The sequence below is a fragment of the Salvia splendens genome, chromosome 2 (genome assembly GCF_004379255.2).
Source record: "Salvia splendens isolate huo1 chromosome 2, SspV2, whole genome shotgun sequence".
Taxonomy (NCBI): Eukaryota; Viridiplantae; Streptophyta; class Magnoliopsida; order Lamiales; family Lamiaceae; genus Salvia; species Salvia splendens.
The window spans coordinates 36,628,112-36,649,747 of record NC_056033.1 but is presented as its reverse complement, the minus strand read 5'-3'; the positions used below and the strand labels follow the sequence as shown (position 1 = coordinate 36,649,747).

The 21,636-nt window shown below is 38.6% G+C and overlaps 3 protein-coding genes across 4 annotated transcripts; 2 read left to right on the top strand and 1 right to left on the bottom strand.

The window, feature by feature from the left end:
• The first annotated feature begins 703 nt into the window (after positions 1-703).
• Positions 704-4,757, top strand: LOC121792471 (BTB/POZ domain-containing protein POB1-like). 2 transcript variants are annotated; one of them, XM_042190430.1, is made up of 6 exons: positions 704-1,127; positions 1,832-1,954; positions 2,491-2,612; positions 2,695-2,758; positions 3,090-3,369; positions 3,666-4,757. In XM_042190430.1, the coding sequence occupies exons 1-6, from the start codon at positions 866-868 to the stop codon at positions 4,507-4,509; spliced, it is 1,695 nt and encodes a 564-aa protein (XP_042046364.1). In that variant the 5' UTR covers positions 704-865; the 3' UTR covers positions 4,510-4,757. The 2 variants fall into 2 exon arrangements, with proteins under 2 accessions (XP_042046364.1, XP_042046363.1); XM_042190429.1 differs by having other exon boundaries at positions 1,811-1,954.
• Positions 4,758-13,615: 8,858 nt separating this feature from the next.
• On the top strand, positions 13,616-14,850 carry LOC121792539 (eukaryotic translation initiation factor 1A-like). The gene is made up of 2 exons (XM_042190523.1): positions 13,616-13,917; positions 14,486-14,850. Exons 1-2 carry the CDS (start codon positions 13,663-13,665, stop codon positions 14,666-14,668), a joined length of 438 nt encoding a protein of 145 aa, XP_042046457.1. The 5' UTR covers positions 13,616-13,662; the 3' UTR covers positions 14,669-14,850.
• Positions 14,851-19,572: 4,722 nt separating this feature from the next.
• Positions 19,573-21,127, bottom strand: LOC121779326. Its single transcript, XM_042176649.1, has 3 exons — positions 20,402-21,127; positions 19,751-20,296; positions 19,573-19,668 (listed from the first exon to the last, which is right to left on the bottom strand). Exons 1-3 carry the CDS (start codon positions 21,125-21,127, stop codon positions 19,573-19,575), a joined length of 1,368 nt encoding a protein of 455 aa, XP_042032583.1.
• Between the last annotated feature and the right edge of the window lie 509 nt (positions 21,128-21,636).

Here is a 21,636-nt window from a genome sequence, read left to right as displayed (position 1 = left end):
AATTTACGTAACATAATACTACTACGAAAATGAGTTGAGTTTGTATATAATTAATTTATTTTAGACGCGCTTTCAAGCTTGAAATTCATTTTACCATTGCCACAATTTTTTTTTATTTTATTTCTTACATTTTGTGTTGGATGTACATCTGTTGATTCTTAGAATCTTAATCAAATACTTGAAATTTGTACTCCATTTTCTTATTATAAACATAAAAATGAATACACGTTAAGAAAAACAATCATAGGATGAAATCTCTTACAAAAAATTTGTAGCTAACAAAATTAAAATATGTCATAAAATATGAAACAACAAGAACCGTATATAAGTTTTTGTGTCATTAAACTTAACATAGAGAATCTAATAAATTTGATATTAATAGACAAAAACTTTAGTGAGCGCGCACGCACAATCAGTAATGGCTTAATTTATGACTTTAACTAGGGGTGTTAGGTCATTCAAAATGAAACTCCAAATTCCAATAATGACAATATTCAATTAATTACAGATGATCATATCTATGTAGATAGAGAAAATAGATATAAATAAATGACTTCTACCATTAGCATCCAAATCTAACTATTACTACTGTAATTAGCAATTACACAAAAATAGGGAACATTTCCCACCAATCATACACTTTACATTCTTCCAAAATCATTTTAACCCATCTGTTCGTAAATATATAAAGGAAAAGATAAAGCATTTGCCCTCAAGTTGAAGGCAAAAAAAGAAAGAAGACTTTGAAAGCCAGAACAGAACGCAGACGCATCCGTGACCGTGAATTCTCTCTCGCTCCTCTCTCAATATTCACTGATCTCCTCAGTGGATAACGAGAAAGGTTGGAGAGAGAACCGCCGTAATTATGAGGGATTCGTGCCAGGATCTGTTCGACCCGAGCGCCACCGTCATGGACTCCTCCTACAGCTCTTCCCCAAGCGCCAGCCGTGAGCCCGATTTCGGATTCGCCTTCAACGACAGCAATTTCTCCGACCGGCTCCTTCGAATCGAGATCGTCTCCGATTCCGCCGAGGTCGTGCCTGAAGCCGACGATTGCAAAACCCTAGCTGATTGGGCGCTGCGCAAGACCAAACGGCGTCGTAGCGATATAGCCAAGAACGAAAATGGTAAGCTGCTTTTAGTCGACGTAGCTCACTCATTATTGTTGGTATTTGATGAAATTTGTTGTTTTCTTGGTTTTCAAAGTAAAATATAAAAAAATTCACGAAATGTTTTTTTTGACTTATTTAGAATTTGGTATAGCTCGAGAAAGGAGGTATAGCATAACATCTGTGAATTAATCCGTTGTATAACATTAGGAATGCTGAAGGTGGATCTTATGAATATTGATAGGGCCTAGAGTTATCTTATTTCTTATGTTGTCTAATGATGCTAAACAAAACTAAGATATTGGTTAAAACAAGTAGTTCTGGACTTTGGAGCTTCTGTTTGTTATGTGGTATTGGAGATTTGCTCTCTTTAGTATGTTTTTCCTAGAAGTTATAGTATTTGTTGATATCATACTCCTACAAGAAATGCAACTTTACGTAATTGAGTATCTCTGCGTATTTGATTCTGGTTATGCAAATCAAATTGTCATTTCAATTAGACAAACTAGAATATATTGGTGCTGAGTATTTGTTCCTGTTATGAATGATTGATTTAAATGCTTTTATTATTAACCAACTCGTCTTCTCAATTAGACTATTAGTGACCACCATTGTATGAGTGGTTTCCTGATACCCCTGTGCACATATATTTGGTTTATACAAATTCTTATGATGGTATGGGTTGTGCTCATCTTAATCAGACATGTACCACTCGTTTGCAGCTTTGGATATCAACAATTGCCCTGAAGAGCAGATTTTAGATGGTCAGCCGGAAGCTGAAGATGTCATGGGTGATGAGAATCATGATGAGGAAGAGATTCCAATGATAGAAGATTCTCCATCAGGTATTAAACTGAAATTATATTTCTACATTGCTTACTCTTCACCATGGAACCGTGATTCAGTTGATCATTATAACATGATGAAGTAATTAATTGTTATAGCATTAGATCTGAATGGAGGATGTGAGTTATTACAGCAGAGAAGCACATAAGGAAAATGTTCTCTGGCGAATAGATCAATAACATGTTTGTGTAAAGGTACATTCAGTGTGGCCAATTTGGGCCTATTTCTCTAAAGAAGAGATTGAGTGCCAGAAGTAGTCTGCATGGCGTGCCCTATTGCTTAAAGATATAAACCGATGAAGAATTTGTTATTGTCGCAACATAAACTACCAGATCCACTTGTCCCAGATGGAATTTGCTGAACTCGTGTTTCTGTTTGCCAACTTGTCTTATCTTCATTGCTCATGCATCCATGCTAGGGATTTACTTTCATTAACCTCATATTTTTCTAACACAATCTTTGGGGATGTATGAAAATGCACATATGTTTCCATGAGTTGGTACTTATATTTTGTATCCATATCTCACAATTACAGGGGATGAAGCTGTAAATAGTGATGACTCAAATTGGTCTGAAGATGGTTCAAGAGTGATTAGAGTGAAAACTTTGCACATTAGCTCTCCTATCTTAGCAGCCAAGAGTCCATTTTTCTATAAGGTACTGATAGTTTAGTTTCTGGCATTTGCTTTATTTATAATAATTAATGTACACATTACTTAGTTATGTCATTATTTTGTAGTTGTTCTCAAATGGTATGATGGAATCAGAACAGAGGCACGTCACCCTAAGAATTAATGCCTCTGGTAAGTGATCTAGTGCATTATGCAAAAATTAATAGCTACTTCTAGCGCATCATTATTGGTTGTGATTTTGGTTCCAGAAATGTTTTTTTAACATCTTTGTTCAGTTCAAGGTGATACTTAGGACCCTCAGTTTTTCTTAGTCTTTCTTTTCATTTATTTTTTCCTTTTCCCAATATTGTTCTTGAGTTATAGTTAGTTAGCTTCTCTCTTGTATTTAGTAATAGTACAGTTTCTGGTTAGGGAGCTTATCTAGGTCATTGTTTGCACTTTGCATCTACTGCTCAAATGTATTGCGCAAGTAATATATTTCTCATATTTCTCATTGTAACAGAGGAAGCTGCACTTATGGAACTCCTAAATTTTATGTATAGCACCAAGTTAAGCATCAACACAGCTCCTGCTTTATTAGATGTGCTAATGGCTGCTGATAAGTTCGAGGTTGCTTCATGCATGAGACATTGCAGTCGTTCATTGAGATCATTGCCCATGACTCCAGAGTCTGCGTTACTGTATCTGGATCTGCCTTCTAGTGTCCTTATGGCTGATGCAGTTCAACCTCTGACTGATGCAGCAAAACAATTTTTAGCTGTACGTTATAAAGATATATCAAAGTAAGTTCCCCTGCACCCTTTTCTTTGACTGGGCCTCTCTTCAAATAATTCGAGAGAGAATAAAGAAGGATTGCATTTAACCTTTTTCATCTTCTCTTTGTCCTATCTACTTTTTGGATGGATGGATGAATATGGCAGACTTTATGTGTCTGCTATTTTAATCAATACTTCAATAAATCTTGCATGCAATATGAAAGAGAGGGGATTCTTTGTTAATCAGCATTCAATATTCTGTTAGCTATATTAATTACTATGCACCTGCTCGACATTTATTATGTTTTTAATACTGGGAGCAGGTTCCAAGATGAGGTTATGAATTTGCCTCTTGCTGGGATTGAGGCGATCCTGTCCAGCGATGATCTTCAGGTGGCTTCAGAAGATGCAGTTTACGACTTTGCGCTAAAGTGGGCCAGGACCCACTATCAAAAGCTGGAGGAGCGACGGGACATTCTCTGTACACGTTTGGGTCGCCATATCCGTTTCCCTTACATGACTTCGCGGAAGCTTAGGAAAGTTCTGACCTGCAATGACTTCGATCAAGATTTTGCTACTAAAGCAGTGCTTGATGCCCTATTTTTCAAGGCAGATGCCCCACACCGTCAAAGAATACATGCCATAGAGGAGTCATCAACCTCTAGCCGTCGGTTTGTGGAGCGAACTTACAAGTACAGACCGGTTAAGGTTGTTGAGTTTGAACTCCCACGCCAACAGTGTGTAGTCTACTTAGATCTAAAGCGGGAAGAGTGCTCCAATCTGTTCCCATCAGGGCGGGTGTATTCTCAAGCGTTCCATTTGGGCGGGCAAGGCTTCTTCCTATCTGCACATTGCAACATGGATCAAGGGAGCTCATTTCATTGCTTCGGCCTCTTCCTAGGGATGCAAGAAAAGGGCTCCGTTTCATTCGCTGTTGATTATGAATTCGCTGCCAGATCCAAACCCACAGAAGAATACGTCAGCAAATACAAAGGTAACTACACATTCACCGGCGGCAAGGCAGTTGGATACCGCAACCTATTCAGCATTCCATGGACTTCGTTTATGGCCGAAGACAGTCTCTATTTCATCAACGACACACTCCATCTCAGAGCTGAGCTCACCATCAAACGCGAGGTCCCCTCGTTGCAGAGAGGGAGTTCTTGAAATCCCTTCTTCTTTCAGCTCCAAGAAAGAAGATACAAGACATGAAGAGGCAAGCTGTATACTTGTGTGATATATAGAGAGAGATGGTGACGTGGATGATGTTATATGCTGTAAATAGGGTTGTCTGGCAAGCTGTATACTTTTTGAGTAACTATAATTTGCTTCTACAAAGATGCTTAAGCTACCATGTATCTTACTTGTACTTTGTACAACCAAAGCTTGCAAATGTCCATCTATTTGGATCGTCATTTTCCATTGATATATATATATACTTAGGTCATCCGCAACGTCGTCTCTTATCCGTCTCTTAACCGTCTCATTCCTTAACTATTCATGGGTCACACTGTACTTTTCACTACATCTCTTAACTAAGAGACAGAACCTGCAACCCTCCATCTTTTATCCGCTTCTTAACCATCTCTTAACTTACTATTCATTCAATTTCATTTTTTATTTTTTTTTTCCAGCAAATTCAATTAATAAAAAACACACTTCATTAAATAAAATAAAAATACAACTTAAAATCTTAAAAAAAATACATAATTAAATTCGTGGCAAAATAAAAAAAACATAATTTAAAATACAATTTTATAGAAATTAAAAAAACTACTCCGCCGGCGAATCATCTCCCGAAGGCGGTGGCGGTGCACTCAAGCTACCTAGAAGTGGAATACCAATTTGTCTAGCCATATACTCAATTCAGGCAAGATGGGCTTGGTATTGTGGAGGCGTCATGCGGGAAGTGTCTGCCATCGTGACGGTCAAGTACATGGACAATAGGGTGTTCGAGCCCGAGCCCGAGCCCGCCTGGCTTGATTTGCCTCGGCCCCTCCTCCCTCTAGCCGCCTTCGCCGCCTTGGTCCCTTGCGGCCGACGGCGCACACTGGAGGAGCCCCCGACATCGTCTGCCGTGCCCTCAACCTCCTGCGAGGCAGCCTCTTGTGCGGCGCTGCCCGAACCGCCCCCACTAGACGAGTATTGGCCACCAGCCGTGTGCTTCGTGCGCTTCGAGGTCGAGCCCGAGCTGGACCGCACACCGTCGGCCCACCTTTCCTCGTCTTTGACGGCCTCCCAGACATCGACATGTCTGAATTATTTGCCGGTGTCGTCGAAGTAGACCCGCAAAGCCGATCTCAGAATGTCGGCTCCCGTGGCTCCGCTTTGGTAATGAGCCGCCCTTTCTTGTAGATACCGCAGAATTTTTTGACCTCCCTGTCGACTCGGTCAAAGTGAGCGCGGAGCATCTTCAATGTGCGGCGGCGGGACCCTCTTGGCTTGATCTCGTTGTAGGTCTCGGTGACCTTTTCCCAGAAGCACTTCCGGGATTGTTGATTCCCGACGATGGGATCGTACCAGACGCTGATCCAGGCGTTGTACACCGCCATCGTGTCCTTGCGGCTGTACGGATGCCGACCTACATCCTCATCCTCCTCGGCCGCCTCCGCCTCTTCCTCCACGGCGTCGAATGCCCTGGAGCTTCCACCGCCTCGTCCTCCTTCCAGATGGGGTTCATCCGGATAATCCTCCCGAATTTGGGATAATCCCTGCGAATACCTCGGTGCGGAGGGACGAGCGTATGCATCCACATCAAAATGGGGTGGTTGGTACCCCCGGGATCGACGAGCCCGGCGTAGACGAACCGGAACCGGAACCACCCAACACGTTGTACATGCCCCCCAGTCGCCAAACGCGTTGATGTCAAACCCGCCGGAGCCCCCACCGCCAGAGTTTCTGTCGCCGGACATTTTGTGATAAAAGGTTAGATGAAAATTGGAGAGGAAATGAAGATGATTTGGAGGATTTGATGTGTATTTGTTTGTGAAATGAGGATGAAATAAGAGTATTTATAGAGTAAAAATAAATAAATAAATAAATAAATAAAGGAAAACGGTCGAAAAACGGTAATATTACCGTTTTTGATTTTTGATTTATTTATTTTTTAATTAAATTCAATTTTTTTAAAAAAATGATTTATTGCGTCAGCGTGACGAAGCCCACTCGCGGGCCGACGAGTGGGCGTCACGCATGGCGCCGGAGCGTGCTACGTCGCGCATGTCTCGGTGGGACGGACGTCTCGGCGAGACCAGGACGAGGCAGGGTGCTGCAACGCGTCTCGCCGCCGTCTCGTCTCGGCGGGACGAGATACGAGCCACCCGCGAGACGCGTTGCGGGTGGCCTTATTATCGAACGGTGATTGGTGCGTGCTGATATATGTAGGGGTGGGTCGGTACGGTATACCGTACCGACCGTGTCATACTTCATACCGTACCGGAAAGTACGGTATGACAAAATTCAATACCGATACCGTACCGAATTTTTGGTATACCGGAAATTCGGTATGATATTTTTTGATACCGTTACCATACCGTTATTACAGTATACCGTACCGTGTTTCGGTATACCGTTAAAAACGGAATACCGAAACACGGTACGGTACACCGTAATAACGGTATGGTAACGGTAACGGTATACCGAAAAAAAACCTATTCTGTACAAAATATTTAAAATAACAATTCAACTATTCAAGTGTTCAACTATTTAAAAAAGCCCAAAATAATAAAACTTCATCACAATCAAATCTTGTTCATAGCATTCAAATTAATAAAACTTCAACATTCAAATCTAAAACAATTTATGAAGTCATGATCAACAACATTATCTTCATTTCTTGCAACCACGTTGTCTTCATTTCTCAAAATTCCACAAAAAATCGTTGAAGATGACCATGCATTTGATAACCTTTATTAATAGTCGAGCATAATCACAATACACAAACAACCAAACCAAAAGAAATGTATGGAGTGTAACATCCATATATCAAAACACCTAATTATTGCAACGTAAACTTGCTCCTGCAGTTATAACTCAACGGTTAATTCATATTTTCACAGATTTAAAATGCTTTTTAATTTAAGTCTGATATTTAAATGTCAAGACAATTTATTAAAATGTCAACACAAATATGTGTTGAAATTTTAATGTGATCGTATTGACATTTTTAAGAAAATGTGGCATTTAAACGCACTCTTGTGGCTATGTGGGGTTAATGTGATTGAAAAAGTATAATCCAAAGTAAAAGGATGTCGAATATTCTTTTGTTTATCATTTCACAACTTTTATTTCGCATAATGAAATTAATATGAAGAAATTAAAATGACTTGTGCATCACACGGGAGTGACACTAGTTAGTAATTTAAATTGGACACTTATTTCTCTTTAAGAATTAAGAATGACTGATCAGTATCCTATTTATTCATCCTTCAATTTAAGTAGTATATAAAATAAGATAGCATACAATGAATTAAACACTAATTAAACGATTTGATTCATTTTCAGCTGCACATATTTTTAATTGACATTTTATGAAGTGGGACGAAGAATAAAACAAAAATTTTAATTATTTGTATATTTGGAATATGACATTACACAAAGAATCATATACTAAATGGTGTGAGTTAATACAAATTCTTTCAAATGTGCTCTGTTGAAACATATTCCCGATATCGTATTTCCAATCTTCTTTCGGTGTTATGTGCTATTGTGTTTATTATATTTAATAGGATGAGTTGATAAAAAAATAATTCAGGTTAATTTTGAATTTGCTTGAATAAATTATCATTTGAATGTTTAATTTTATTGTATTAATTGATGTATTAAAATTTTTTTAATATAATATATATAAATGTAATATATATATTACAACACATTTAATATTAATATATATATAATAATCTATCGGTATATCGGTATACCGAGGATTCGATATACCGCGGTATAGAAAAATTGATACCGTTACCGTACCGAAACACTGCGGTACGGTATCATACCGTATCGGAAACTGCGGTATACCGAAAAATCGGTATTTTCGGTATTTTTTCGATACGGTAAGTCCGGTATTACGGTATTTCGGTATAATTTCCCACCCCTAGATATATGTATCAAAATATATATTCTCCTAATAATACGAAGTACGAAGCATAGGTTTTGTGATAAAATATCCAATTAAGGAAATTGAAGAGCAAAGAGGAAAATATTCAGTGTAGAGCCCAAAGCCCCAATAATAGAGGAAAGAGCGAAGCTGAGCGTGATGATACCCACGTAATTTCGGGAAAATCGGACTTCTAGGCCAGTTGACTTTAGAAATAACAGAAATGTACCTGTTTTGTTATCTGTTCCATTTATGGGAAACACGCCAACCGCATAGGCGTTTTTATAAGTAAAACACGCCAACAACAGTGGCGTGTTTAACATAAAGACGCCAACAAAGTTGGCGTCTTTTAATTTCATCGTATTTTAGTCGTATTTTTTATAAATACAGTTTCGAGTGTAACACGCCAATGGGATTGGCGTTTTTACTTATAAAAGACGCCAACGAGGTCGGCGAGTTTAAGAGAAGACGCCAATACCAGTGGCGGCTTTCTACAGATCTGATATACTCCCTCCTCCACCCCCCAAATCGCGAAAAACTCAGCCACAACACACACACAATCTCGATTTTATCTGCTCCACGCGAATTCGCCCTCCATCCAACTATCGGTGCTATTTTCCCCCAAATTTGTATATTATTTTCGGTTAGTATGCTTATCTTTTTCATTATTTGAGTAATTGTTGGATAGTTAGCTAGGGTTTGTAATTGGTTGTGAATTGAGTTGAAATATTGTGTTGAAATATTGTGTAGATTTATTATTTAGCATATTTGATTGTTTGGATGACATTATTGTTGCTTAATAGTTGAGATATTGGTGTTGAGTTAGGGTATAAATATGGATTAACAACCTAAACCCTAGTGTTGTTCTTGCTTAAAATTCGGGCAACTTGTTATGATTTATATGAGTTTTAAAGTGTATTGCATTATTTGGGTTCAATGTTCACAAATTATTGAAATTGTTTATGTCGATGTATATTAGTTAGTTTGTTTTGTGTAATATTGTGTAGGCGAATTGTTATTAATTTTGCGTAACTTTGTGTAGGCGAATTATGGCATCATCTTCTAGTGCTCGCAGAAGACTATTATGTGGTCCTGAGGACCCATCTGTACTATATTTTCAGAGACAACACGTCTCTAACAATATATGGGCTGGAGAACCCTCACAAGACCTACGCTGCAGAAGGTACGAAGGTATCATTTGGGATGTTCCCATACATCCTCGTGTCTTGGCGATTGTAGACAGGATGGGGTTTGGCGGGATGTTGAGGTGTGGTAAACCGAAAGATATTGACCACCATCTCATCACCGCTTTGATTGAACGCTGGAGGCCAGAGACGCACACGTTTCACTTTCCAGTCGGTGAAGCGACTGTGACATTAGAAGACGTGGAGGTATTGTGGGGCCTCAAAAAGCTACGGATACCCTTCCCGATTCTGGCAGTTGAGAGTCTAGACGAATGAGTATCTTGCACAACGACATTCTCTAAATCAACCCCGAAAAATTCATCTCGCACAGAAGCCCGAGGTGGAGAATGTTGGGCATCACTAAGACCGATGTCTTCGCCTGTACCACCAGTGTGGCTGACAGAATGACGACCTCGTACTGCAGATCTTGGTGGAGGTGGAGAAAGAAAATCGTTATCGGCATCAGCAGTGTGGCTGACAGAATGACGACCTCGAACTGCAGATCTTGGTGGAGGTGGAGGCATAAAATCGTCAGCGGCATCATCTACCAACTGAGTATCCATCCTTGAAAGAGCATTCGGGCAGTTGCGCCTGTCGTGACCTGGTTGACGACAATGTTTACATCGGCGTCAGGCTCGTGGCTGGTCAGCTTCACGGACATCCATCTTATTAGGAATCCTAGTAGTACGGTATCGACCGCGACTTTTAGGCATTAACTGAGCTCGTGAACATTGCAAAGTCCATTCAGGCACGGCCCAATAATCTTGGTGTCTGGGTGGATTGAACACCGTAGAATATTGGTGTACCCAAACACTTGTGCGGTATACGGGATCAACAAGCGACAGCATGTTGTCGTTTCTAAACCGCGCAACTGCCGCTGCATGTGAACATGGAAGTCTCCACATCTGCCACTTTTGACATTTGCAGTGCGACGCCAAGTACTTTACCTTCCACTTATTAGCGCCCTTTCCACCAATTCGACGCTTTGTTCGAACCACATAATGGCATGCAATTGTGTTGGGTGCTCTCATATTATGTAATTGACCTTTTGCATCATTTTTGCACACCTTTTCATGCGCCCACGGGGTAAGTGGTGTGGCACACTGTGTTGATGCAATTGACCGGTCATTGAACCATTCTATTGTCCTCCAGAATATCATATCAATGCAAGATTTAATTGGGAGTTGTCTTGCGCCTCTCAACACATTGTTGTAAGATTCCACCATATTAGTGGTCACCTCACCCCATCTTTTGTGTTTGTCATACGCCAGATTCCATTTTTCTAACTCCACGGCATCAAGGTACTGCAAAGCCTCGGTGTTGACGTTTCGAAGTAAACGACGTCTGATCTTAAACTTGCGCTTCTTGGTAGCAATACCAATTTTCCAAACAAGTCTTTTGACCATGATACCTTTGTGATTCTGCAAAACATTCTTTCTAACATGTACCAAGCAAAATCTGTGATGACCCACATTGGGTTCTTCTTTCCATATGGGAGAATTCATTGCATCTATGATTCCCACATGCCTATCAGATATGACACATATTTCATGTTTTGCTACATGAAGTCTAATGCGTTCCATAAACCAATTCCAACTTTCTTTGGTTTCCTCATCAACAATGGCATATGCAACAGACAAACATTTCTTATTAGCATCAAATCCAACGGCAATAAGAATTTTACCTCGACATCGTCCACGTAGATGAGTTCCATCAACCGTTAAAACTGGTTTGCATAGTTGAAAAGCCTCCACAGCTGGTCCAAAAGCCCAGAATACGTACTTGAATACCTTGTTCATACCATTGCTTAATATGTCATCGTGCAACCATTCCACAATTGTGCCAGGATTTTGTCTTTGCATTTCATTCAAATAAGCTGGTAACACTTTGAACGACCACTCCCATCCACCGTATACAAGCTCAATCGCTGTCCTCCGAGCATACCATGTTTTCTTGTAACTAACTTTGACATGAAATTTATTTTCAATATCTGCCACAATTGCTTTTACCTTGTAGCAAGGATCGTTTTCTATCTGATGTCGAACACTCAACGCTATCATACCCGACGAAAGATTAGCGTGCCCATTATAGTTACGATCCCCCATGCAAGTATGAGCAGTGCTAAACACTCTAATTTGCCAGTGTTCATCATGCTTTCTCAGTGTTGCTCGGCACTCCCACAAACATTTCGGTAATGAGGTATCCTTCGGATTTCCTTGTGGCCACTTACAAACTGCATGTCATCTCTTTCCTTTACTTTCAGCAACTGTATATTGTCGGATTTTTTCCAAATGCCAATGAGTCACAGCTGCCTTCAATTCCAACTTCGTTCTAAATTTAGTATGCAAACCGACATTGCTAGGATCTTTTTCACTCCAATAATGCACACTGGGATCATCACGTTCAAAGTTTTTGTGATCAAAACTATCATATGGACCTGGTAAGGTGCGAAAATAGTTGATTCCACGCTGTGGAAACTGTGGAACTATTCTTCCTCCAACTGCCCTTCCACCAACTGATGTTTCTCCAACTGTTGTTTCTCCAAGTGAAATGGATGGTCTTGAAGCAACAAATTGTTCATCATCCGACGGATCATCATCTGAGTCTGTACTAACCGGGTCGGAATCTTCAGAATAATAAGGTGATTGTGGATCAAGAAAGTCGGCTTTATCAGGACCTATTACGTCCTCAACCGCATCACAATTGTCACTTTCCCCTAAATGCACGCCTCCAGCTTCAAAATCTTGTGTTGCAGCAAAATATGGTTCTTGGGCTCTCGTATACGTACCAACATCAAAATCTTGTGTTGCAGCAAAATATGGTTCTTGGGCTCTCGTAGACGTACCAACATCATAACTTATGACATGATGACTATGATGTTGAGTAATTGTCGAATACTCAACATATAATTCAATTAGACCTCCAATAACCATACTCTCACTAAACATTAGTTGCATGCATACTTCGTCTAGTAGAACACCTACAAACGTGACTCCGGCTCCAAAGCATATTGTACGTTTCCATATTATTTGAATGTTGTTTTCATATATGATTATCCCCATCCTTTCACAAATTTTTTCCACAAGCTCATCGTACGAAATTGTTTCATCCAACATAATGAATCCTTTAGCAAAAGGAGGATCATACGAAATAACTGCTCCGGGAATTATCTTTCCACCCCAATATAAATTGACACACCACGTCATACTATCTGCAATAATGTAAAACACAAATAAATATGTATTATTTTTATATTCATCATTATGTAGAGTGAGCCAAATATGCTAAATAATAATTCTACACAATAATAATTCTACACAATAATAATTCTGCACAATATTTCAACTCAATTCACAACCAATTACAAACCCTAGCTAACTAATGTAAAAGATAAGCATACTAACCGAAAATAATATACAAATTTGGGGAAAAATAGCACCGATAGATGGATGGAGGGCGAATTCGCGTGGAGCAGATAAAATCGCGATTGTGTGTGTGTTGTGGCTGAGTTTTTCGCGATTTGGGGGAGGAGAAGGGGATATATCAGATCTGTATAAAGCCGCCAATGACAGTGGCGTTCTCTTTGAAACACGCCGACCAGGTTGGCGTATTTTATCAAAACGACATTCTACCCGGCGTTTTTACTTGAATAAAAACGCCAACGAAAAAGGCGTTTTCTCTTATACACGCCAATGCAAATGGCGTTTTATACTCAATACTGTAGTTATAAAAAATACGACTAAAATACGTTGCAATTAAAAGACGCCAACGTAGTTGGCGTTTTAAATTAAAACCCGCAATTGTTGTTGGCGTTTTTACTTATAGAAACGCCAATGCGGTTGACGTTTTTCCCATAAATGGAACAGATAACAAAACGAGTACATTTCCGTTATTTCTATAGCCAACTGGCCTAGAAGTCCGATTTTCTCCGTAAGAAAGAAAAGGCAAAATTAAACACGCAACCCGCAAAAACTACATATACAAAAGAAAAGAAAAGAAAAGAAAAGAAAAGGGGAAAATCAGGATTTAGGTTTGGAAGCGATGCCGAAGAACAAGGGAAAGGGAGGGAAGAATCGGAAGAGGGGAAAGAACGAGGCTGACGATGAGAAGAGAGAGCTCGTCTTCAAGGAGGATGGGCAGGAATACGCCCAGGTCATGCGCATGCTCGGTAACGGCCGCTGCGAGGCCACCTGTATCGATGGCGTCAAGCGTCTCTGCCATATCCGCGGCAAGATGCACAAGAAGGTTTGGATCGCCGCCGGTGATATTATCCTCGTCGGTCTCCGCGACTATCAGGTCAATCAATTAATTTTCCTTTTTTATTGATTTTTGACTAGTTCATATTTTCAATTGGGAATTTTGCACCCACGTTATATTAACACTTTTTTTTATCGTCTCTTTGTTACTAGTTTTGTTTTTCTATGGAATAGGTGGCGAAAGCTGCAAAAAGCCATAGTACTGTTATCTGGTTTGTTTGTGAAGGATTTTCTTGTTAATTTGGGTTAATTGAATCTACACTCTGATTTAGGATATTTGTTTTAGGTATCATGTTTAGTAATACTTGTGGAGTTAACTTGAGTAATAGATGTGTTGATGCCCCTTGTTGTATACCAAAGTTTTCATCTTTCAATTAGTTGTGGATTTAATTTACTGTGTTTGTTCCTCTAATTGATATGTGAAATCACATGATGATGGTCATAATCATATAAAACTGCAAAAGGCCACGGCCCTCAAATTGCAATACAACAAGAACTGGTTCTAACTCAACATATTTTGCTGAATCATATAGTATATTTCTGTTTTTGATGAATGGATATTATCATATTTGTTTGTGGTTGTGATGAATGGATTGTTTTTGCAACAGGATGACAAGGCTGATGTTATCTTGAAATACATGCCCGACGAAGCTAGGCTGCTCAAGGCGTATGGGGAGCTTCCGGAGAACACCAGGCTCAACGAGGGTATCGCTGGTGGGCTGGACGAGGAAGACGATGGCCCTGGTGATGATTACATTGAGTTCGAGGATGAAGACATTGACAAACTCTAGAGATATACCACCTCTTGTTGTATGGGCCATTCCTTGCACATTGCCTCTTGTATTGTTGATGGGGGCTTTCTATCTTATGTCTCTAATGTTTTTAAGTGATAATATGGTGAAATCTTTATTTGGCCTATACGTACAATAAGCTGCACTTCTTATATATACATACACGCTTGATTTGCTTGAAATGAACCATCTTAAACTTTAGTCTCAATATGTACAGCATTATAATATTGATGAATTTCTACAACACTGGAGTCCATGTGCTTGCATTCCTTAATCTAATAACACTGGAGTATCTAATACCACTCCCTCAACTAGCTAGCCTCATCACCACTATATAAGCAGTAATGGATTCTTCAACAATTATTCTGAAATTTTTCTGTAGTAAATCAAACTAGATCATTTATTGAATCGAGCACCAAAAAATTCACGTCCTTACCGGATTAATGATGTAATCGGACTTCATTCTTGCAAATGAATTCTCAAATTAAATTATATTTTGGTCTTCTTTCATAACAATACTAGTATAAGAGTACGTCCCTTTTGCAACCAAATTAAACTGTTTTTACATTATACGCATAACGTGGAGTAGTATATTCTTCATAACATTTTAATTTAAACCGCCGACAAACATGCAAACATATCCATAACCTTTATTTATTTATTTATGTCAGGAGTGAGACAAAATCATGAACAAGCTTAAAATAGACAGTACAAGATGTTGACACACACACACATAATACTATATCACAATTCACACACAAAGCCCTCTTTTCCCTTTTCATTCCCTATTGCTTTCTCATTCTTACAGAGATATGATTTATGGATTTTCATATAGCTACAGTTCTTTCTTGACACACCTCCAATTCGCTTTTATTTCCGATTGATCAAAACCCAAGATCAATAGTGTTGAAAAGACGAGTGATATTATATTACACAACACATCAAATCCATGCAAATCTCCAATGATAATTGCATCAATATTGATGGGGTGCAATTGCAAAAGGGATTCCCTCATCATTCTGATCGCGGTAAATGCATGGCTATGGCAGCTCGTTGAGGGATCATCATCATCATCATCATCATCATCATCATCATCATCATCATCATCATCGTCGTCGTCAAATAGGGATTCCCTTGATTCATTCATTTACGATTACGCCTTCAAGAAGATCAAGAAACTCCGTTCGGGCGAGGTGTACTTGGTCCCCCCTCCGGCCATCTTCTCCGGCATGGAGCTGGCCGTCGTCCGAGTCCGCACCAGCAGCCTATGGCGCCAAGGGCTCACCTATGGCCCCTTAAAAGTCCCACCCGACATTGCCATTGCCCTTCACCAAGAGAGTTGATGTAGTTTATCAAAATCTTGGCAACTGGTCTTCACATTACTACAATGTGCCTAACCACACATTTGTTGCACCTGTGTTAGGGTTTCTCTCCTATGATTCAAATGGGAATGAGGCAGTTGAGATTAGGTCTAAGGGTGGTGAGGCCTTGATGATGGATTTCAAGACCTATGGAGGCGGTGGTGGGACGAAGAGGTGTGTTAGGTTCGACAGAAATGGGACGTTGGAGATGAGCAGCGCGGCAAGGGAGGAGGGGTGGTGTGTGGTGAAGGGTCGGGGCCACTTCTCCATCGTCGTGCCTAATGAGGGGAGGAGGCATTGGGAAGTGTGGATGGGGGTGGTTTTGGGGATTTTAGGGGTGTTTTTGGTGGTTTTGTGTGAAGAGGAAGAAGATGAGGGGAATGGAGGAAGAAACTGAGAGGAGCGAAGAGTTGGAGACTGTGTTTGGATTGGAAGAAGCAGAATGCCCTTTGCATCAGGTATTAGAACACAACCAGTTCTTGAAAATAGTTATCTTCCTTGAGAAATGAGAATGAATCAATTGATCTTGTTGATGCATGGTGTTTTCTTGGATGATGTATCCTATGTTAATGATTCATGTATAGTTGTTGTGTTAGCTTAATATCTTGTTCCATCTTTGGGATTATACTACTATTAAGTTTATTCATAATTAGGTTTGATTGGTGAAACTTTTTTTGGTTCATGATTGTTTTAATCAAGAATATCCATATAATTATTGTGATGGTGTTTTTGTCTTGATTCCATTTGCATGATATATAATGATGATAGCTAGCTCCTTGATTATTGATGGCCATAATAAATGTTGGAATTTGTTAGTGAAAAGGGTGCGGTTGGGATCAGTCACAGTTAGATCACAGCTTAAATTCATTGATTGTTTGTGTATCAATTAAACATTTAAAAGAAATTTACAGGAAAATATGGGCAGTTAAGTCTTGGACAGTAGTTTTTACTGTATTATCATTTTTGTAAGAAGTACTCAAAATTGGAGCTTAATGAAAATTGAATTCCTCTTTAAGACTTGTCACAGAAATCAATGCATGATTCAAACATTAATATGCTATGTGAAAAGCTTTTTTGAGATGACGCTAAACCAATCATAACAAAGTACTAATAAAAGTAAGTTTATTACAATAGCGAATATATATTGTGGCACGTACATTAAACTCTTATTAACGGGTTACAACTTACAAGTATAAATCCAAATCCAACCCGCGTAGTGTCTTTAGTCGATGGACCTGATAAAACATATAATATTCCCCTCTGTCCTATAAAAATAAGCCGAAATTTCTTTTTCATCCGTTCCATACAAATAATTCATATCCATTTATGATAACTTTTTTTTATATATACTTTATCATTTATGGGTTCCACTATACTAGTACATTATTTCAACTATTTTTCTTCTTCTCTCTTACTTTACCAATTATGCATTAAAACTCATGTCAATCCCAATTAGTCTATTTCTATGGAATGAAGAGAGTAAATATGAGAAGATGTTTTATGTGAATTTATATGAGTATAAATTTTCCGTCGGTAAATTTCCTGTTTTTTGTAGTGTATTTTTGTGATAGTTTATAGTATCATATTTTCGTGTGGGAATAAGGAAGTTGCTGTAATAGCACAAACTACTTTAGGTTAAATGGAAGATACACCAAATATACTGTTTTTTAAATTCCAATGCATCAATTATAGCAATTTTTTATTTGAAAAATTGCAACATATATGATGTAGCTTATCTATTCACATTCCATCTTTATCATCTGTGATATTTTTTTATTTACTACTAGTAATTAATTAAGTGATTGATTGAGTTAAAATTTATGTTGCTTCAATCATTAGCTACTAAAAGGTCAACATAACACGAGGGAGAAATATCTGATCGGCTGATCCAATGATTTCGAGCTTAACGGTGAAGTTACTTTTATAGTTTTATCTAAGTTTGAAATTCGGTCACAATCTTTTCCAACTACTCTATTATTTGTGTTTATTCAATTGTGCTGATTTTGAAAATATAATACAGTGAGATAAGTAGAGACTGAATTATGATAAAAAAAAATTGTTTAATTAGTTGGAATAATAATTTATGTGTATACAAACAATGGGATATGATCAATTGCTAACTAATTAGCAATCCAAAATTAAGATCAATTTTTAATCATTAGATTAGGAGATCTAAGTAGTTGATATAATGCCTAAATAGATTATATTTTAAATTTAAATCATTATTAAATAAAATTAAAGGGTATTAATGTCAATTCGCTCTTATTAAAATTATCGCAAAACTTTAAATTTAACTCACTCGATTTAAATTATTTTTTCGTAAAAAATATATCAAAGTAAAGGTAATTTTATAAAGATTCTAACAAGATCTCAATTGCATGTGTTCCGACGACGTTCAGATGATGAAATTTGATGATTTTTATTTTAGTTTTCTTATATGTTGATAAACATATTTTTATCAATAAATACATCAAAAAATCTCAATATAATGTATGTAAAATCTCAATATAATGTATGTAAAATCTCAACATAATGCATGTAAAATCTCAATATCATGCATGTAAAATCTCAATATCATGCATGTAAAATCTCAACATAATGCATGTAAAATCTCAATAAAATTGTGTAGATATTTTCGTGTACTTGTGTTGAAATACCCATGTCATTATGTTGATATTTGTAATACACTATGTTGATATAAAAAAACCACGAAAATTATGAAATGATAATAGAATGACGATCTTACCCTTTTGTTGATATTTTGTCTATTGTATTGAAATTCGTAAGATTTAATCTCATCCACTCATTTTGAAATCTAATGGTAGAGATTTAGTCTTGATTTTGGATTATGATGCTATAAGCAATAGAAGATGACCCTACAAACAAATACTTACTTACAAATTTATTCTATTATCTTTAATAGGAGTATTCATAAACACTAATTAAAAGAGCTTGAATTTTTGTGAAAAAGTAAAGAATAAATTTATACAACCATTAATTTGAAGCTAAGATTAATTTTGTTGAAGGGGGCGGATTACTATGATTCATTTTCTTATAAGATAGTCCATCCGAGAATATATTGTGGTTTTCAATCTGATCATTAATTTGAAGCTAAGATTAATTTTGTTGAAGGGGGGCGGATTACTATGATTCATTTTCTTATAAGATAATCCATCCGAGAATATATTGTGGTTTTCAATCTGATGAACCGGACGTAAATACATATAATCTAGAGTTTCAACCTCCCACACGGAGCGAAAAGAGATTATTAATTTATTATAATAAACTATTGTTAACTCATTAAATTTGTAGATCTTGTTCACGGTTGAAAACTTTCACCTTTTTATTAATTATACTTATTATGTCGACATGAATCACATATGATACGTAAACATCACATATGATACGTAAACGACACTCACATATCTCAGTAGTTTGAAGACATAGTCCTACAATATGGCATTCATTTCACATATCTCATATACAACAAATTTCTATCCCAAAAAATGACATGAAAATTAATATAGTTGGTTGAAATTTGATTTAAGCAATGATTTCACCGAGCATGCATTCCCTGAGCCTGACTTCCGCCATATGATTGTCCATTCCAATGATGTCACAACACTCACATCTATCCATCTGAGGACAAAATATCATACTTAGTCAAATAGAATGAAGTTTAATTATGCAGAATTTATTTTCATAATTCATGCTATGATACCTGATATCGCTTAGTGGCAGGTGAGTGTAGTTTAATACGGTTGATAGCATCTGCTGAATGAGAGGAATTACAGGGCGGCAGTTGGCGAGGCCGCGCTCGAGCATACGTAGTGATCACTTCACCGCGCTCATTCTGAACCACCTCCTCCAGAAAGAAACTGTGTGGGGCTTCGCAAGGGTCTCTGGAGAGGGGCCGCGTGTTCAGCCTGTAGTAAGGGGGCTCCGGGTTTACGTCTCGGCGCTTATACCACGGCCTGAATGTCTCCAGGGGCATCTGCAGGTAGCTGCGCGGGTAGATTGTTTCGTATATTTGTGCTGAATATCCCCACGCAATCGAGATGGTCCACTTCCTTTGCCTCTCGTGGCATATGCTTTGCTGCAGCATCCTTGACTGGTCCGTCGCCGCTGCCTTCATGAGGTGGCGCGTCGATTCCAAACGGTTCTTGGACGGAAATATTGGATCCACGACGTCGAAATGGTGGAGCGAGAGTAACGGGGAAAGCGGGTGTGCTGATAGGAGACCGGATATATCGCCTTGTAAATCAATCTGACACCGATTAAAAATGTCTCAAAACTCCTATTTTATTGATTTTAAAATAGTAAGTAGTCCAACAGATTATCTATTATAATGTGGTGAAGAAGAATGAATGACCTGGTGACTCCCCATTTGGGGAGAGAGATTGACACCGATATCAGCAACACAGTTTTTAGTAGTATTATCAGAAGAATTCAAGAATGCATATCTTGTGAGACAGCCAGCCATATCCGCAGCCAAAGCTTTGGCCAGGGGATAACTCAAGATGATCCCGGCTCCACCAAACGCCTCGTCGAAAGAGAAGACATAACTCGACATTAAAAACTCCGACTGCCCCCCAAGGTAGAAATATCTGGTGTGATCGAGCCTCGCCACCACCTCCACTATATTATCCAAGAAAAAAATGGAGTCGTCGTCTCCCATCACCACCCACCTGAATTCCTCAATTGCAAAATCCCTTATGAGCTCGAGGATCCCGTGCACCATCCTCTGGGCCCGGAGATCGCGCTTGTTGAGCAGCCCGCTGAGGTCATCCGAGACTCTGTAAGGCGGGAGACTCAATGCACCCGACGGGGGTGGTTTGTCAAGGAAGAGAGCGCCTCGGGTGGCACCAGGCCGCCACCAGGACTCTGTGTAGGCCCTGCGGTGGCGCGACGCCTTTTCCGACCCCAGTATCCCGAAGAGCAGGTGGGTCAGATTAGTGGGACTGGGTGGATACGCTGCCGGACTCGGAATTTGTGTTTGTGATTCGGTTTTCAGCAATGGGGAAATGTTTATGCGTTGAATGCTGATTAGGTAGAGAGTGATGCATAGTAACAGCAGCACGGCGATTCTTGATTTCATAATTTATCATGCAATTTCAGATTCATTTTCACACACTATTATATGTATATATATATGTATATTGGATTGGAGTGTGTCACATTAAAAGATTATAAACACCCCACGTGACGTATCTTTGGCCGCACTCGTCAAATCACAAACTTTATTTAGTGAATCCTCATATTTAAAACTAATTAACGTTGCTTAAATTGCACACAGAAGATGTAAAAAAGCAGTCAAAAGAATAACATGATTTAGTGATGTATAAGCAAAACAGATTAAGGTCTTAACTATCTATATATGTGCTTCCTTTTTTAAAAAAAATTACAAATGTAAAATGTAAAATAATTGTTAGAAAATCTACCATTTTAAGATATCGTCATGGAACGATCTTTCCGGACTTGGATCCCTTCCTATAGAGGAATCACAAAAGCCTCCAATGGAGGAATCACAAAAGGGGTGTTGTGCACTCCCACCCCAATATTTTATTTATAAAATATAATATTAAAATATTAAACAATTTTTAAGAC

Bases quoted from the DNA above. Each gene is read 5' to 3' on its own strand.
- LOC121779326 (XM_042176649.1), bottom strand. From the start codon at position 21,127: ATGAAATCAAGAATCGCCGTGCTGCTGTTACTATGCATCACTCTCTAC. The intron at 20,297-20,401 runs GTCATTCATTCT...AATCGGTGTCAG, and splicing joins CCCAAATGGGGAGTCACCAG to ATTGATTTACAAGGCGATAT. The intron at 19,669-19,750 runs GTATCATAGCAT...TTTTGTCCTCAG, and splicing joins CTGCCACTAAGCGATATCAG to ATGGATAGATGTGAGTGTTG.
- LOC121792539 (XM_042190523.1), top strand. From the start codon at position 13,663: ATGCCGAAGAACAAGGGAAAGGGAGGGAAGAATCGGAAGAGGGGAAAG. The intron at 13,918-14,485 runs GTCAATCAATTA...TTTTTGCAACAG, and splicing joins TCGGTCTCCGCGACTATCAG to GATGACAAGGCTGATGTTAT.
- LOC121792471 (XM_042190429.1), top strand. From the start codon at position 866: ATGAGGGATTCGTGCCAGGATCTGTTCGACCCGAGCGCCACCGTCATG. The intron at 1,128-1,810 runs GTAAGCTGCTTT...CATCTTAATCAG, and splicing joins TATAGCCAAGAACGAAAATG to ACATGTACCACTCGTTTGCA. The intron at 1,955-2,490 runs GTATTAAACTGA...TCACAATTACAG, and splicing joins GATAGAAGATTCTCCATCAG to GGGATGAAGCTGTAAATAGT.